We start from the raw sequence: 19,590 nt of genomic DNA on the forward strand, positions 1-19,590 counted from the left end.
GCTCTGTCTGCCTTTTTTAATCACCATTTCTCTTAGCCACTAGTTCTTCATTACTTCTTCTTTCACACCACTCCTTCTTTTCCATCCTTAACAGAAAGTTAACTGCTTTGCTGATATGATTGGCCTCATCTGTTCATTAAATTAACAACACCCTTGGTGTGACTGTGTATATTTCCTTCCTCTGTGCGTCAGCAGGCTCCAGGTATAATTGATTACTGCCTCTGTGTGTGTGTGTGTGTGTGTGTGTGTGTGTGTGTGTGTGTGTGTGTGTGTGTGCGTGACTGGTTAATTTACTGCATATGCCTGAAATCACTGTAGCGTGTACATGTGTGTTTCAGCTGATAGCCCCATTTATGTGTTAAGACCCGACACTGCGAGCGCTCACCCCCCCACTGAAAGAGCGAGATAAGAGCTGAGCTGAGGGTCGTGGATAGTGAGTCAGTTTTTATGATGTGGCCAACAAGCCATTAAAATCAGAGCGGTAAACAATGTTTTAAAGAACGCCTGGAGAGCGAGCTACAAACCCTTAGCACATTACACTGAAATGAGATATTTGTTCTTGCTCCAGCTCACACTCCATTTAATACACAGACCTGAGGTACTCTCAGTTGTTTGTTGCCCTATCTGTCTCTTTTCTTATCAGTTTCTCTCTTTCTAATTCTTTTAGCTCCTCCAGGCGCAGATCAGAGATGGTTATATGAGAATGTATTGAGAAGCTGGCGACAGAGTTAGGGGAGATTAAAGACGGACCAATGAGAAATGGGAGCAGACAGACAGCATATCTTCAGAGAGACAGAGGCTTAGTGAGTTGGAGAAATAGCTGATGAAATATATAACAACGACGAGCACTCTGCTGGGAAAACACAATGTCACGTCTAATCAGGCTGATTGGCAATTTGGAAGCTCCAGATTTTCGAGGCTTTGTTTGTGGCTTCTACTGCCAAACCAGAGTGCATCACAAATGACTTCTGTTTCTGCTGCCAAAAAGCGGTTCCCATAGCAACCACTCGTTCACTGTGTAATCTAATTAGGCAAACAGACAGGAATAGTGAACACCTGAATATTGTGAAGTTAACTTGCATTGTCTTTTCTCTGTCTTTGTCTGGTTGTTGTGTTCTCTGGTCGTGCATTGGTGCCAGTGTGACTCTCCTGTGCTCCTCTGGACTGGCTGTGATAATGGGACTCTGCCTGCCATTTGTAATCCTCCCTTTGACTCCCATCTCTGGATAATGCATTGCAATCACAGCCTCGCAAAATCTGTTGGGCATGCCCATATACAAGGACCCAGAATGAAATAGCCAGAATACTGATTCTAACATTGGTCTTGTTGACAGCACAACTGTTATCTGCTGCCAAGGACTCTTCCTCCCCTCTTGTCTCTCTGTGTCTCTGCTCGGGGCTTAAAGGCCTTTTCGGGGCAACTCTCCAGTCATTACAGATGGGACAGAACAGAAAATAATGCAGATGCAGAAAACCAGTAATGAATAAAAATTCAGTTTGCTTGTGGAAGAAGGCTGAGCTGACCTGGGGGACATAAGGAAATCCAGACAGGGGCAGTGGCGAGAAACCATACAAGAGGAGATGTTGCAGGACAGTATACAGCGTTAAGTGTGCTAACACGGCTACAGAAGCAAGAAGTTGTTTGTTATTGTATCACAGTTGAGCTAAAGAAGTAAAAACCATTTAAATGTGTGAAAAACCATGGTGGCTACAGTCAACAATAGACTTGTGTGTGAGCGAGTGTACGAGATTGTTTGACAGGAGCTTTCTTGTAAATTGGGAAAGTAAAAGTAAATGTCAGGACATGGCTGATATTTTAATGAATACAAGGCTGCCTCTCTCACTCCAGATTGCTGCAGTCAGTCACAGGTGGGCGGAGAGCGAAAGCAACAACCAAAGCGTGTGCGCCTGTTCTTGTGTGTATAATCTCACTTTGTGTATTGTATGAACAAAAAAGACTCATGTGGGTGTGTGTGTGTGTGTGTGCTCATATTCCTCTGCCTGGTTATGATGGACAAAGAAATCATAAGATATTGGATTTTGCCTCGACAGTGGAACAAATTTTAAAAGTTTAAAATAAATATGAAAACGGCGTCTTGTGAAACTTTTCCACAAGCAGAAACTGAGATGGCAAAAACTGAGAATAAACGAGTCACTTTTGCTTTATCCTCTTCATGAGGCTCAAAACCTTTTAAAAACCCTCCCAGAGTCTTAAAAATTTGGCTTCTGTTGAGTGTAAATGTTCATTCTTGACTTTGGAAATAGCAGTTTGACAAAGTAATCTTAACCGAAGGTCCTCTTACCTTCGGAGCTTTCAACCACATCTCACAGTCCTCACCAGCAGACAGTTGTAATGGAAGTTACATCACTTGAATATTACTGAGCAATCTCCATGACAACTGAACAAACTCCGTCCACTGATGAAGAATGTGAGACACCGTTGAGAGCTGCAATGATTAGCTGATTAATCATATAATCAAGTACAGAAAATTGTTTAGCAACTAAGCAATTATCTTGATAATCTACTGGAAGTTTAAGTCATTCTTTAAGCAAAAATGTTGAACATCTGCTGGTTCCAGCCTTTTAACTGTGAGGATTTGATGCATTTCTTTGTCATACATTACAGTGAACTGAATGTCTTTGGGTTGTGGACTGTTTCTCAGACAAAATGAGACATTTGAAGATGTCACCGTTTGACATTTTTGACTGTTTTCTGACTTTTAACTGACAAATAAAACATCAATCTGGTGATTTTTTTATAAACAAAATCAGCAGATTAATTAAAAATCAAGAATCATTACATGAAAGCTCCAGAAAAAGCTAGTAAGAGGACATTGTGTTGAGACTATTCTTGTCAAATTGCTCATGTTGTTGAGAACTGCTTTTTGTCTTTCATCTTGCTCCAAATGATGTAAGTTCTTGCTCACACTGGGTCCTGGGTCAGCTTTGGGAACACTATGAAAGAATGAGGCCCTGATCTGAGCACAGCAGATGTCTGTGTAATCCACCCACGGGGCGAGCTGGGCTGTCTGGGACACAGTCCAGTGTTACCCACACACACACACCTACCTCCTTACACAGCTACAGAATTCAGCTTTAAGCATAACATGTAGTGAGGCCTAACAGGTTAACCAGCCACGACTGGCGAACAGACAGGTCAATGATCTGTCACCATGGAAACAAGTTCATGTGGCATTGCGAGGATTTGTCCCATCTGTCTACATACATGGCAGAGACAAGAGGGGTTGTGACATTTAAGTATTATGTGTGTGTTTTTCTAGAACTCTCTCAGCGCAATGCTTTCAGCCAACAGAATAATTTAACCACAGATTTTCCATCTATTAATATCACGCTCTGTGCATTTTGACCAAATTAACAACATCTGAAACAGCCTACAAATTAATATTTGCATTTCTCGTCTCGCTGGAGAGTTGTGTTTCAGGAAGTTTAATGAACAGCCAAAATGAAGTACAGGCAAAGTAAACTTCACAGAACCTCTGGTATTCTTACCGAAATATTGCTAATATGAATCTATTCATACATAATTAGTCTATTAATGATACAAAAAAAGGCAATTTGAATATGTTGAAAAGCAGAAATTCTGCTTTCAGAAATTGCATCGTATTTTCTTAATCCTGGCAACTGTAGTACAAAATACTTCAATGACATATTTATTTCACACAAAGTACTCCTTTTCTTAGCCACAGAGATCTGACTGTAACCTGCAAGAAACTTGAGGAAAGGCAACCATCCAAACTGTCAGCTTTAGATCTAAATGATGCAAGTTTCCAGTGTGTGTACTGTGAATATGTGAAAGAGATCCCCACTGAGTTGTTGGAATATGGTCCAACTGTTCTTTATGAGCATTGGAGAAATGATCACACGCATAAAAGGTGCATGAACCTATCAAAATGAAAAATGTGTATGTGGTGCTGGAAGGGACAGTGTGTCTGTGAGTGTCTCTTCTAAATATTTCCAGCAGGGGAGAGAGAAGCTGAAACAAGATGAAAGAAAAGAGAAAAGAGACGTAACTACTACAGCACAGGGGGGATGTGATAATAATAACCAAACCTCTTAATATTTTAATCAAATATGTATGAAAACCTCTAACAACTAATTCTCCCAGGCTTTCAGTGTGTGTGTGTTTACGTCACTGTGGCATGTTGATGCACAGTCACCCATTGTTCATCATTATGTAATTTCCATCTGATGAACTCAATACGTCAGAAACAATAGAAAACTCTGGAGAAAGAACATGCAGAAACACAGGCGAAGTGGAGGTGAAGCTGATGAGAGAATTTAGAGAGAATGAGGGTAAGTTTAAAAGAAAAGGCCGAGGGGAGAGAGAGAAAACAGTGAACTGGGTTTCAGGGTATTCTCTTGCATGAATATATTTTGTGGGGAGCAGCACTTTATGTAAGATTCTGTTGGTTTAGTAAACTGCCTGCCAGAGAAAACTGTTGCCAAACTTCAGCTACACAGGATGCAAAGTTTGTGACTTTTTTCAGCCTTCCAAAAAGTTGCATGTGAAGTTTTTCTGTACAGAAAATGTGCACTTAGGTTTCTGTGTCTTCACCCTATATAAATACTGAGCATATGGAGACAACAAAGGGAACTAAATCTCAAGCAAACAAATCTAAATGTATCCACATAAGTTAGAGTGATACCTACTCACAGTGTTCTGTTTTAAAGCATTAACAGACCACTACACTGTAAACCATGAGGACTGTTTGAGTCAGACAATAACTGGTCTACATCTCGATCTGTATTCAGAATTAGCTTGCAGTATCACCTACATCATCGGTTCACAACCTGAGGGCCGGGACTCCCACAGTGGGTTGTTAGATAAATCTGAAGGGTTGCCAGATGATAGGATCAAATATCAAATGTCTGCTGCAACAAATTGGGTTTATTTTCACGTTTTATACTAACCTTTGCATTTTTTTTGTTGTACTGACTAATTCTACTTCTTCCACTTCATTCTTAAGTTTAACTGGTCACAAACTGTGACATGTACAACTGCTGATTAGTAGATATAGTTTTAATATGAGGGGTCGCAAACCAAAAGGTTGAAAACTACTGACTGACATCATATGATCAGCTTCTGCAGCAGCATGTGAGGTGGTGGAGCAAGAACACATTAATTGACCAAATATGTAAATTTATAACCAAATTTTACAAACCAAATCCAGGCAATTATCAAAATTACCAGCCAATGCAAACTGCAGAACTTCAGTTGGATTAAAACACATTTAGCAAAGTACATTATTCCACCAGCAACAGCATCTAATTTGCAGAAGCCCAGTGTAAAATAAGGCTCTAATGCTGTAAAACATTGTTTAGTTTCAGCAAAGCCAGTCACACTTGCAAAACATAAGCAAGAAAAATCATTCTAGCAAATAAAAGACAGAAAACAACAAGGTCTAAAATCAGGATTTTGTTGCAAGAAAAAGTCTTGAATGGAGCAATAATAATAATTGGAAATGTATGCTGTCACCAAACTGATAAAGGAACACAGTCACACAGAAACTAGGACTACATTACAGAACTTGATCAGCAGCACAATCCTGACACGTTTATAACACCAATTCCCTGATAAGCTGGATCGTATGTTCATTTAAGTGAGGCAAAGCAGCCAACTGGCCTCGCACACTGTAGCTGATTCTCAAGTTTTTCTGAAATTCGGCAGGATTAGTTTGGATTCGAAGACATGTTTACCACAGCTCCACAATAAGCTTCAAATCAACTGCTGGACCTCATTAAGTCACAAGAAAGCCTGGAAAACAGATTTACCACTGGGGGATTTGATCGCTCGGCATTCAGTATCACCAACAAGTCATTTGTGATCCTGCTGATTTCATTCATTAGATGCCATGGAGGTATTAATCGCCGAGTGATTCATCAGGGAACTGGATTTTCCCCCCATCAACCTTCCTGCTGCTGATTAGTCTCCAAGGGCGACTGGTGATTCATTAGTCAAACTGAGATCAGCAGGTGGTGATTGATACTGCCATCCTTTTTAACCCCCCCCCCCATCAAGTTCTGTGGTCACACTTGTCATTACAATATGATTTTTGTTATCTGAAAACACACGTCAGATTTTATGAGATCGCTCTGTTTGCACACTTAACTGCATATTTTTGTCAAATTCACTCTTTCACTTTTTTTTAATTACCTCTCATCTACAATCATCCATCAAAGTGTAAAGGTGCTCTTCAGACAGATCAGTGTTTCTTTTAGCCGCCTATTCATTTAGACAATAAGAATTCTGCCTCTTAAAGCTGAAGCTTGACTAAAATCTACCTCAATGCTATTTGAGAACTTGATCTTAAGAAATAACAAGAGTCATTTCTTGCTTTGTTTAGGAAATACCTCACTTTGGATGACTCATACTTGAAAGCCTGTCATGCTGGCACTCGCTGGAGCTCAAAGGTGAAGTTAACAGTTACAGTACAAGCATGATGCCTGCATTACCAGCTGGGTGAAAATGGGACTCGCTGGACGCAGTCCAGACACACGAAAGCAGCAAAACGTTCCCAAAAGAGGAACCGGGTTGTCTGATTGATTCCAATAATTTATTCGTGGTCTTACTGTTTTGGTAGCCATTACTCACGGGCGTGCCGTGTGTGTGGGAGTAACTGCAGAGTGCACTGTGAAGGTGGCAGGAGCAGTCGTGTTGCAGCTCGAAGTGGCAAATAGAGGATTCAGGAGAACGTGTTAAAGTTTTAAGCAGACTCTTTATGCTAATTGGCAGAAAACTGCTCTAGTACATGCAATGTTTCTCTCGGGAAGTGTGCAGATGTCACATTGTCAAGAGCACACAGTCACCTTACTGTGTCCTGTCAAAACACTGTAGTGACTAATGCATAAGTGTTCAAAGTGATGTGGGCAGTTTGGAGGCTGAAAACTTTCACTTTTACCTCCAAATAAAGTCTTTGATATCTCATGCTCACTCCCCAGTTAATACTATTTTTAGCAATTTATTACACAGTTATTTCTGTTACTTCTTTAGGCCTGTATCCCCATATTTAAAGGGTTATATTATATCTCCCTCCTCCCTATGACGGCTGGCTTTTCACCCTGCCTTTGAACTTGGCAGTGGGACAACACATTGTACACATTAGTTCTTTTGAGGCACAACCTGGCTTTACTTTGTGTGACAGAACGGATGACTGGAGCATCAAAAATAAATCCTCAAGTTTTCCCTTAAGGACAATACATCACCACAGAGGAATGTTAAGCTGGCAAGTGAAGGGTGACTTTTTGTTTGAGTCTTGAGTGTGTGTGTGTGTGTGTGTGGGCAATCGTACACTAAAGCAGTGTGCTGCAGTGTAAAGCAGTGTCAATGACATCGAGAGTGAAGCACTCTCTGTTTGGTCTCCGGCCTAACTGACTGAAATATTAGTAAAGGAAAGAGTGTGCTGTAGTTGATAGATGCAAACAAACTAGATACCACTAAAAGTTTGGTCTTAGGGGAATCAAAGCAGAGCCTCCAGGACACAGATATGGTGCAGTGGCACATCATTGTTTTAGCATCTATATCAGGCATGTACATGTGCTTCCCCACTGGCACAGAGGATCCCTCCATCACATCTTATATATTTAGTCCCTGGTTAGGAGAATGAAGCTCTGTTTATTTTTTGTCTTTAGTCGCCTCTGAGAAACTGTAGCTCCAGGATTTGATGCACCGAGGCGAGGCTGTTCTCATTAGGCTCGGTATCCACGAGGAGCTGGCCCAGATAAACCTGCTCAGCAAGTCTTTCCCTGAAGAGTTACAGTTACTGTGCTAGATATGCAAAACCAAGCCAGCACAGAACAGAACAAACTCTGTGGTAGAAAGATTTAAAGTCTGGTGTGCTGTTCAGAGAGCTGCAGTCCAATCAAGCCCCCAAACTGTGTGTGTGTTTGTGTGTGTGAATGCGTGTCTGTGTGTGTGTGTGTGAGACAATGAAACTGAGAGTGTGACTGAGCGAGTGTTTGTAATAATTGGGTTTAGTCAAGAGTTACTGGGGGTCTGAGAGCATTACACACTTGAGTGTGATTGATAAAGTGGTCCTGGCATTGTTGCCATACTAAGTCCACCAGCAGTATGTAACTGTGCAGAATAGCAGCATTTGGCCTCAGAAAAAGACACACACACACACACACACACACACACACACACACACACGCACACACACACACACACCTATGTTCAAAGAGATGATTGGATATTTGGCAGCAGCTCACTGAACAGTGCAATTCGTTTGGAGTCCTTCTAATTTACAAGCTGTAAACTGTATCATTAAAACACTGATAGTGAAGGATGTATAATGTGAAGTAAACATCAAATAACTACACAAAACAACACAACACACTCAAGCCTCAGTATATTAACAATGGTGTTTTTTGAAAGAAGCAAAGTAATTATTGAATTTCTTAAATAATTGCAGAAAAGTCCTTTAGGTTTCTGTGTATTCTCTATATCAACTACATTGACTTACTGTTAATCACTGTACAGTAGATAATTCTGCAATACTTCTACCACCTCATGAGATACAGACCACTGATTTATATAATACTGCCTACACATGATGAAATCCCTTTAAAGCAAGAGGCTGCGATTTCAGAAGACAACTATGTAAAATCCAGCATTATTTTCTGTGTAATGTTAGGTTATATTCTTGTTTCAGTTTGTCGGTTGCCTTGTATGGGTTGTGGCTGACAGGATGCAAGTATTCTTATTTTTAAACTTGACGATTTGTAGGGGAAAGCAGATGCAAGAGGAGGAACAAGGGTGTTTCCTTCTGCTTCATCTCTGTCTTTTGGTGGCTTCTCAATACACAAAACATTTAGAGCCAGACATAGTAACTTTACAATGTGATATATAAAGAATTATGATGATGGATAACTTTTGCCAACTGAATTAGAAGTCCTCAAAGTAATTTTAAATGTTGTTTGAAGTTGAACGGGCCTGATATGTTTGGCAAAGCGAATTAATAATGTCTTCAGTCGTAGGGCATGCTTTCAAAGGCTGCTACAGTTAACATAAAAGGATGAGAAAATGTAAAAAGTCTTACTTTAAGGACTGTCCTGTGGTAATGATGACCACATTAGCCTCTGTGTGGGAAATGTTTTATCCAGCTAAAGAAAACTGTGGATATGTGAAAACTGAGGATATGTGGGTTAAAAAGTCTTTAGGGACTACATCAAGAATCTTATAGATGCACTGTATCTGTATTTTGGCACCAAAATCTATCAGTATCTTAGTTTAAGGAATATGTTTTATTTCTGCAAATCCCTTATGAATGCCACAGACATATTTTGGTTGGTTCTGAAAAAGTATTGAGGTTTGATATTCACCCAGCCTCTCATACAGTAAGCATTAATATAAACATTAGAATCACACAAACAACAGGACTCACCTTGGTCTAGAGACTTGGCAGGAGCCCAGCTTTTGAAGTAGTCATCCTGAGTGGAAACACAACACAAGAAACTGGGTTATATAAAAAAATAACACCATGCTGAGAATATCTTTGAATTATTTTGTAGACCAGAGAGAGAAAAGCTCAAATACTAAACCAAACTACTGAGAAATCCTGTTTTGTAAAAATGAACGATTGCGGTAGAACAAGAAAAGACATTGAGAGGTAAAAGATTGTTTGGATGTCCAAAAATAGGACACAAATATAGAGAGAAAATGGCAGGAGACACAATCAAGGTCAACGTGGAGTTCGACACATAAAAACAATCCAGAGAGCAGTGTTGTGGTTGTTATCTGACAGTGTAGTACAGTGTACCATGGTTCCATAGTGTTAGGATGTTTCCAAAATCATATTAAAAGTATAATTATTTTTATTGCTTAAATGAAGTAAAGTCTACAGTCATGGAGCAAACCTCATCAACTGAAAATACTAAAAGTGAAAATAATTGGCTTTTCTCAGCTAAGCTCAGTTGAGAGTAGGTCTGGATTTGTTAAACCAAATACACTTTGATTCAGTGGCTCCATTCAGAGTGGATTCCCAGCCCAGTTAGAGACAATTTAATTGTGTAAAGCAATTAATAACCCCATTATGCAAAGAGCCCAAACTTAAATGCTACTGTTAAGTATATATATATATATATATATAATAATATAATATATAAACACACACACACACACAACAATATATATATATGTATAATATAATATATATAAAAAAATAATATAAAAAAATATAAATAATATAATATATATATATAATATATATATATATATATATATCTCATGCACATAAGTGTAAAAAAAGATTAATAATCCACAAATGACATATGAAGGCAGGAGTAGTGCAGGTGGAGAGTTTTCATTTTGCAGGGCAGCAGCAGGAAAAACAGCTGTGCATTTCAATAGACCATTCTGTTATCTGAACAGGCTGAAGATTAGCTGATGAGCAGCTGATCTATGAGGTATAAATTACTTTACAATTCTGCCTAAACCCACAATGTGCACTCCATTTGTTCCCCCATATTTAGCATTTAAAAGCATTATAAATGGTCCATAACACACTATAATGTAGTTGTAAGAAAATTCAAGAACATTTAAAGTGTTTATTAACATGCAACTTGCAAACAATTATAACTTCTCCAATGAACACATGTTTTAGATAGTTTTACTTTATCGTCATCCATAATCTGTGTAAACCAGTCTTTACTTGTGCCCAAAGGAGGAGTTATGGCTGTTCACAAATACACTAATAATCATTTATATCTGCTTACAACCATATTATAGTGTTGTTCTGAGCACTTTATGAAAGGTTTAATGCTTAGAAATGCTGAATAGAAGGAGGTTTCAGGTAAAGTGTGATCAAATATGGTTTGCAGTGGAAGTAGTCTGCACACAGTCACACACACATGCATATACGCAGTGGTGGTGTCTGCATCTAAAGTAGTACCCAGAGTGAACCATATGTGTGTCAGCAGGGAGTGAGCCTGTGTCAGTGACACTATGTGAACCAGGCAGAGAAAACCTGCTGGGTATGAAAGTAAGATCTCTAGCTCCTTTATTATTGAATAGAGAGAGAGAGGATGAGGAAGAGAGGGAGATTGGTATAGTGATAGAGAAAGAGGGCTAAATAAGGCAGTTGTGTGAAACAGTCCACAGAAAATGGACAGTTGACCCACTCATCCAGTCCTTGTTCTATAAATGACAAGCCGACATTTGAGTCAACACAAAAGTTTGAAATGAGGAAATGAAACCTAATTAGCTTCTCCCCTGGGTCCTTATTTCACTCATGTCCTCACTTCTTTTTCTCTTATTTTATGTCCATCTCTCCCCACTCTGTCTCTATTATAAAATTATCTTTATGGCTGTAAAAAGTGCAAAGTAAGATGTTACTGTAGCAAAAGTCATTTCTGCAGACTCCTGATTTAGATTCTGCAGCCTGTGCTATTTATAGTGATGTGAGACCAGTCTATGTCCATACAGCGACAATGACTTCCTCTGCTTTTATCAGGCTCTCTATGTACTTTTTCTTTGTAGTAAGTATAAAATGTGTAACACAAAATAATCACATCATACAAATCAAATATAAATTTCTTTATGACGAAAAGCAGTTCTTGTGTACTTTTGGTCTCGAGCTGTTTGTCATGGTTTGGGCGAGACTTCCAATTCAGCGTAGTCCTAATACTATAGCATGCACTTTTTGACATTTCGTCATATTTTACCAGTCTGGGGAAAGCCTGCTTCTCATAAAAGATGACAGTGCCTACATTCACAAAGCCAGATCCATAAAGAAATCGTTTTCCTGAAGATCTTGGCTGTCCTGTACAGAGCCCTGACCTTAACCGTCATCCAACACTTGAATGCAGACAGTGAGGCAGACCTTATCTTCTAACCTTGTTACTGCTGTTGTGGCTGATGGGGAACATTGATTGGGAATCCTGGCAGACAGGATCTGTTCTAAGAGCATATTAATGATGGTTTTGAAAGGAGACGTTTAGCAATCAAATATGGGCGTAATGTTAGCTAGCTGTCTATATATATTTGGACATGTACCAGAGGTATATAGACACCTTTCTGTTTGGCAAAATGATTTATGAATTATTTTTTTTTTCTATTTATTGTGACATTAGCATTACAGAAAGCTGCAGTGCATTGACCAATAATACTTGTAGAAACTGTTAAATGTGCTTTAAAGTAAGAAAACTACCAAACCACTACAGCAACATTTTAATATGCTGAACTATACCACGTTATGGCTGACCAGCCACCCAACCTGCTGTGCATTTAAATCAGCAGCACCTCTCCTTCTCTGCAACAGTGCCTTAAAGCAAGTCCCAGAGAAACACCACAATGTCTGGGGCTGCCAGGAAGCTACTGCAGTATGTTTAAAAGTAGCATTATCAAGTTACAAACACAATACATTCACTTACCTCTGCTTCCTTTAAATGTTTGCAGAGGAGCCAGGCAGAGGAATGGCAGGAGAGAGGAGAGAAAGAAAGAAAGAAAGAAAGGTCAGTGATAATGGCACAGTGTGCTATGTCTATCAGATCTATTACAACCCTGTGTTACCCATTCTGAATACTGAGCTCAACTCTGGAGATTCATTTAATAGGAATCTGATTCTGAAGGTGGTAGAATACCAAAAGACTTGCACACACTTGCACTCGCGCTAACAGCATTATAAGAAAGCCTTATTTGATGTGGCATGTAATTTGAAACACAGTGAGGGCAAACTGTACAGGCTTAGAGCAGAGGCACAGCATAGAGGGAGGAGAGAGAGGAGGGGGAGAAAGACAGAGGTAGAGGCAAGTAAGTTGTGCAAAAGCAGAGGCAGGAGGAGAACAGGAATATGATTTTACTGTCTTTTTATATCATCATTTTATGCTAAAATGTGATGTGTGTCCTGTCCTTCAAAGCCAGAGCACAAAATAGGCCTGAATGTTTGGTCAAAGTGGAGTTGAGTCAGACAGTTTTGGCATCTCTTTACCATGTAAAAACTTTTCTCTGATAACACAGTGTAGACCTGTTACAGACAACCAGACAGGAAGAGAGCTGTATCAAGTTAAAGCTAGCTGGTGAGATCACCACCGCTAGCTTTAGCTACGGCTAAAACAAAATGTAATCTGTAATTGAAAAATATCCATTCTGATTCACCAACAACTCAGGAGCTCAGTTTATTTTTCCACCTAACTAAATGATGTTCTAACTATATTCAATCTTGATATAATTGAGGTTAAACTACCTGGCACACGTTGAAATGTATTATCTTTGTAGATTAATTTATTGTTGAACTTGAACTATGGATTACTGTTCGTAGTTTAACGGGGCTCATTTGAGGTCCTCTTTGTAGAATCAGGCTAACAGTGACTAAGTCTGTCTCTGTGGCCATATCTGAACCAGATTCTGTGGAATGAATTTATTTGTTGTCTTGTTGATTTTTGTACCATCTGGACAATTTGCAACTTGTTGGTGCTTTCTGGTGATTTCTTTTTGACCCGCAGCTACAAACATGTTGTGTGTACCAGAGAAAGAGTTTCATCTGTTCTCATCAGCATTTACTGTGTCCAGGAGAGGACTGCAGCTGAGGTGCTGCTGAGATGTAGTGGAGCATTTTTTAAAAATTTTTTTTACTAGCTGGTGTTCCTTAAGGTTCACAGCAGTTGCCACTAGCCCTATTATTATTCTGTCTAAGTCTCACAGATGACCTTTCCATGCCCAGGCCCCCCATTAATATTTTAGTGCACTCATCTCAAAAGCATTAACTGGCTGTTTAGCTCACTGCGACACTACCCCAATGTCATTCAAACCCTTCAAAGTGATTACAAGGGGATAAAACTGTGTCGTTATTATCATATCGTCTTTGTTGGAAGTGGTGCCGGAATTTTCAGGTGAGGAAGTCTTTCAACCGTGTCCATTTAAAGTTGCAAACACTCTGCAGGAGCTCGTTGGCAAGTAAAAAAACTGAACTGTTTAATTAAGTCTTTTTAAGGGTTTAATTAAAATCTGTTTAAAATGTAACACAACAGCTGTCAGTGAAAATGGGATTCCTTTATTATAAACTGTACATGTTGCAGTTTATTTACCACTGCCTCTATTTTAATTATGGGTAATTGACTCCATGTCTGTGTAAACACCTTTGTGTCGCAGTGAGTAGTTCCATTAGACGTTGCTGTTTAGCAACTAAACGATCAAGTTAAACCAGGCTGCAGAGTTCAGATAGTCTCCCCAGACTTAGACAGGGATCAGATGTGTCGATGAGGAAACAAAGTGGGGAAGACTGAAAACAACTTGGTGAATACTACAACTTAGCATTTCCTGTATGCTTGGTAAATATGGTTACTTGGCTGTGTTGTGCTCACTCTCCCGGCCTCTCAAACTCAGACTTTGAGTCAGAAATCAGATTTTTGCTTTTGGTGAGCAGTAAAATGTCATACTCTCTCGCTTTGTGACCCAAAATAAACACGGGCTGTTTTGTTAGCAAATGACCAAAGAGCTTGTTTTTCTGAGGAGGGCAGTCATTGAGTTATGTGTCAGCACGTGTAAACATAATATTCCAGTTTTCTGAGACCTGACATGCTAGCTAAAGTACTTTATTAGAAACTCTGGATACTCTGGCACGTAAACACCTTTTCCTGGTTTCTAATGATTCTCTGTCATATTAGCAGGTGCTTTCCTTTCTCGAGTTATGTGGTAATGATGATAAATGATGATGATGGTCCACATGCTGATATAGCTTACAGTGGTGGGATTGGGGATGCAGCAGTCTGATGTGCCACATCATCATTGGATACTGACTTTATTTAGTGGATTGCCTATCTTCCAGATGTGACAAGTTTCTTTGTCCATGTCCTTCTAAAATCCAGTGTTTCTGTTATCAGGTATTGTACACTCATCCTGTCATGGTGGATGACTGAACTCAGTTTTTAGTGCCAAAGCAATCCTGATCACTGATGAAAAAGCTGCATCCAGTAGAATCCAGGACATTCAAGGAGCGTGTTTCTTCTTATTCAGTGAAAACAACACACCCTGAATATGATCAAAACTGTAATGAGACTCAAAACAGGCATACAAGTGTGAATGTAAACATAATAATTATTTGCACAGCAGCAAGAAGTCACTTGTGGAGAAAATTAAAAAATTAGCTGTTAGCGCCGCTTTAACGAATATTGCTTTTATTTCACTTGTTGGAACAGTCTTTCATTTCTACGATGATCTCTCCACAGTCTGTCTGTCTCCTGAATCTCCACCAGAACTTTTTTTTTCTCTCTCCGGTTTAAAGAGATGGCCCTGAGATTTCATCTGATAACAGATCCCCGAGGAAGACTGTGACAGGAAAAGGTAGTGAAGGAACAGAATTGATTCAGAGGGGAATCAAAGTGGGAATGGCTTCTCTCAGCAGAAGTGACCTCCACTGAATACGTGTGTGTGCGTACGTGTGTGTGTGTGTGTGTGTGTGTGTGTGCACGTGCTTAAACTCCCAAGTGGACATTTGTGAGTTTGCATAAATACTCACACTAACATTAAAATAGGCAAAGTCATGCCTGGAGTGCTGACTGAAGATGTCATAATCAGGGATTGAGGATGCAAATCTGGCCTCTAGGTGGAAACTAAACAGCATTAAAAATTTACTGTGTACTTTATGCATTTTATTCATGGGTCTGGAACCTTGCCGAATTCCTTCCCACCCTCATCGTTTTCCCCATAGTCACTAATTCATTCCCCTCTTCTCCTCCTCCTCCTCTTCTCCTTCCTTCCCTCTCCACCAGCAAGTCTCTGCTCTCCTCCCAAGGCTATATCCTACTTATAGGCAAGCACCGGTCTGGGATCTGATCAGCACCCTGTGAAGCTGATATATGAGCTTTGTGAGCAGATAGCAAAACAGAGAAGAGAGAGGATTTCAGCGATACACCGCATCAGATAACTTTACTGTTAGGCCTCTGCAGAAGTGAAGAATGCAGTAGGACCAGTAGATACGGTTTTGCTTCAACACCAGTGCTGAAGTATTCAGAAAAAGCAACATACTCAGAGAGAGAAATAGTGCAACTGAAGAGGCTGCTCTCGAGAAAGTTTGTCCTCATTAGTAGGACATAGCACATTGTGTGAAGTCAACCAGACCAGGCCTGTCGTGTTCTCAATATTAAGCGAATACATTCTCAAAACCCTAGAACAACTTTAGTCAAAATAATTTGACAAAACTATTCCAGAACTCTGGCCTGTTACTTCTCATGTATAATGTTAAAATGTTAATGTTAAAACTCTCACATGAACCTCTATTAGAAATGTATATAGCTTTTACAAGAGCTGTTAAAGCCATTATATTGATGAAGGTAACAGGATTATTAGGGCTTATGAAGACTTCCTGGCCATTGTTGTAATAGGTAGAGTTAATATGGAAACTCATTAACTGTCAGATACTTGACAAATTACTTGGATCAGTAGTTTTCTAAGTGACTTTGAGGGAATTACATGCTATTAATGTTACGACCAGCACTCAAAACCACAGCAATGTCAGGTCATGTAGGTTAGCCTTAACTGGCTGAGCATTATGAGCACTTTTTTGTCTGACCTCCACAGTGTGGATGTTACACTGCTGTGTAACTATAGCTGGTATATCTTATGTTACTGTAATCACACAAAATACATCATTTAACAGCAATTTGAAACAGCTTGTTAAAACTGAGCTTTGGCCACAAAACGTACACAGAGTACAGCACACCACAGGCACTTTTTAGTCCCTACAGCCTCTTGTCAGCATGGAGGTGAGGTTTAATGGAAATTATTACAAGTGAAATTAACTATGTGGAGCAGAGGACTATGGATCTTGCATCCTTTTTTCTTCTTAAAATTTTGCTTCAGAGCAACTAATAATTGCACAGGATAGTGAGACTGGTTTTGTTGACTGGCAGATTAAAAGAAGTCTAGACGTGTAGGCGTCTAGATTAAATCAGTATTACATTTTATGATATAGATTTTTTTTTAATATTGACCTTTATTTCAGTGGCATTTGATGGCTTCTTCAACATGCTATTGCAGGTTTAAAAGTAAAACATTTTGAAATTGTTGTTTGATGATTTATATACACATTCCACCCCTGATTTGTCTACAGTGGAACTATGAAAAATACAGGAAGAAGGAGCTTTACAGAAGGGGAAGAGAAGAAAAATGTACTGGATAGACAAGAGGATATTAGGAGCACGAGGGAAGAGAGAAGAAGTTGGGAATGAAGGAATGTCTTACAGGAACTGAGCACAGAGGATGGGTGAGGAGTCAGGAAGAGAAGAGATGATGAGAGGACATGGACATGGAGAGGGGGAGGGGAAAGGGGGTGAGGAGCACAGTCAACACGGTGAGAAGCACGAAAGAAAGAGGAGAGTAGAGAGGAGGAACAGAGATGGGAGTTTGCTTTCCTGTAGTGCAGCTCCACTGGAGTCGATCCAGTATTCGTGTCTACATCCTGGAGACTGACAGGCAGCATCTCATTCATATGAACAGAGAAGTAGCACTGAATATTACATGTGGTGCTGAGAAGATGAAGCAGTACCACTACTGCGCACATATATATTGTAGGCACACACACACACACACACACACACACATGCATGCACACAGACACACACATAAAAGTTTGCACCTGCTTTTATGAATAGTTGCACAACCCCGAATTAATAGTTTTTGGAGGGTACTCAAACTCTCTCTATTACACACAAACACACTCGTACAGTTAGGCTAAAAATAAACATGACTCGATCATTACAACAATGATTTTCGTCCAGACTGTAAAGTTACGTAAGGATCTGGCTAACCAATGAGAACATTTGCATTCACAGCCAATCCAGCTTCTCTAAACTGAGACAAACGACTTCTTTTCTTTCTGCTTGCTTCCCCCTCTTCTCCCCTTGACTTTCTATTTTTATAGTCTCCCTCATTCATCAACTCTCTTCCTGTCTCTCCTCTACTCTACTCTTTTTTCCCCTCTGCTGAAAACATCCCACAGCTGATCCACAAACTGAACAATGTGGCTCAAAGCCAAACATCAAAAATCTGCTTCCTCTTCATTCTGTCCTGTCTTCTCACTTTAATGAGGGAAAAACCGTCACTGAGCAATGTGTTATTCAAAATATCTTGCCATTCTCACACTCTTAAGATTTCTTTCTCTTTATAATACCCTCTCCAATCCAGCTTCCTTTCCTTTTTCTTCTATTTCCTCTCAGTTTCAGGATATTCAACATGAAAATCAATCAATTATGAAAGAAGAAGAGTGGTGTAAAGAAGCAAGAGATAGTTTACCGTGTGGTAGTGTAGTGAGCAGAGACAGGGAACTGGGAAGAAAACTAGAGTTTGAAGAAAACAAAGAGAAAGGAAAGGACAAAGGAGGAGACTGATGATAGAGCTCTGAGAAACTGCCATCTTTGCACATTCCCAGTGACAGAAACAACGGGTACAAAGAGAAAGAGCGTCAGCATGGATGAATGACACTTTGGACTTAATAAAATGACTGGTTGTCAGGGCATCTGCAATTATGCTTCCATCCAAATGTGCATTCAGTTTTTTATATAATAGCATATGGACAGAAGCCAGACAATGAAAGAAAGAAGAGGATAATGAGTAATAAAAAGCCTCGTTCTTAATGATATATAGCGTTTGAAAATGTCCCTCTCCTGCCCACTGTGAGGTCAGCCCAATCTGCAAATGTGTGGATTCATAAATCAAAAATTGAATCTCACAACCTGGAGACAAACTTAATCTGAGGATATAATAAAGGCTCAGGTATGCTCCAATGCAACTGGTTTGCAGGACATGTTGCTGATCTCACCTGAAGGCAAAAGTGTTTTTAGCCACTGAATGGCTGCACTCAACGGCAGGGTGAAAAGTGGTTGATCAGAGAACTTCTTATTTGACAAATACTTTCGTTGTAGTATACTGATGCCTTTACTCCTCCTTATTCATCCATTGTGTAGATGTGTAGTAGGTGGAGATGAAATTACTTGAAATCTGAGGAAATAAGAAATGTAAGATAAAATTTAAGAAACTGAACTAAAAATTGTGAGATCTGTCTGAGCAGCAAAGAAGAAAAGGCTATTTTTCAGGCTGCAAAAAAATGTTCTCCTTGTTACTTAATCTGTCAGTTTGTATTTTGTATTAATCAATCAACAGTAAATGGTGAAAAATCCCACATTGCCCAGCCAGTGACATCTTCAGTTTGATTTTTTTGTCTGATCAACCATCCAGAACCAAAAGATATTCAATTTCTACTGTCATTCACAATGATACAAAACCAAAGAAAGCAGCATATTCTTAGATTTCAGGAACTGGAACCAGAAAATGTTTTTATCTGCTAAATGGCATACGTGATAACCAGGTCATTTCCATTGTTTGTCCTCTAATCATTTCAGCACCGGGTACAATATCATAATACATGGTGTCAGTAATTCTCTGTACCCATGTTTAACAGAATTGTCTAGAACTTGTCTGCAGTGATAAATGTGGATACTGGTGCATCCCCATCAGTGAGTTAGCGAATGAGTGAACAACTGACTGACTGCCTGAAAAAGTGACCAAGTCAGTAAGTGACAGGGATAAAGGGAAAGAAGCTGAGGAAAAAACTCAGCCACACATTTGAGTTAAACACA

The 19,590-nt window shown here is 39.5% G+C and overlaps 1 protein-coding gene across 2 annotated transcripts in view; it reads right to left on the reverse strand.

The window, feature by feature from the left end:
• Nucleotides 1-19,590, reverse strand: part of LOC108899178 (testican-1) — a 96,341-nt gene that overhangs the window by 40,351 nt on the left and 36,400 nt on the right. For both annotated transcript variants that reach the window (XM_051072292.1, XM_051072291.1), the window contains exon 3: nt 9,405-9,450. In XM_051072292.1, the coding sequence (XP_050928249.1) occupies nt 9,405-9,450 (46 nt within the window). The remainder of the gene's footprint in view (nt 1-9,404; nt 9,451-19,590) is intronic.

The sequence above is a fragment of the Lates calcarifer genome, linkage group LG8 (genome assembly GCF_001640805.2).
Source record: "Lates calcarifer isolate ASB-BC8 linkage group LG8, TLL_Latcal_v3, whole genome shotgun sequence".
Classification (NCBI taxonomy): domain Eukaryota; kingdom Metazoa; phylum Chordata; class Actinopteri; family Centropomidae; genus Lates; species Lates calcarifer.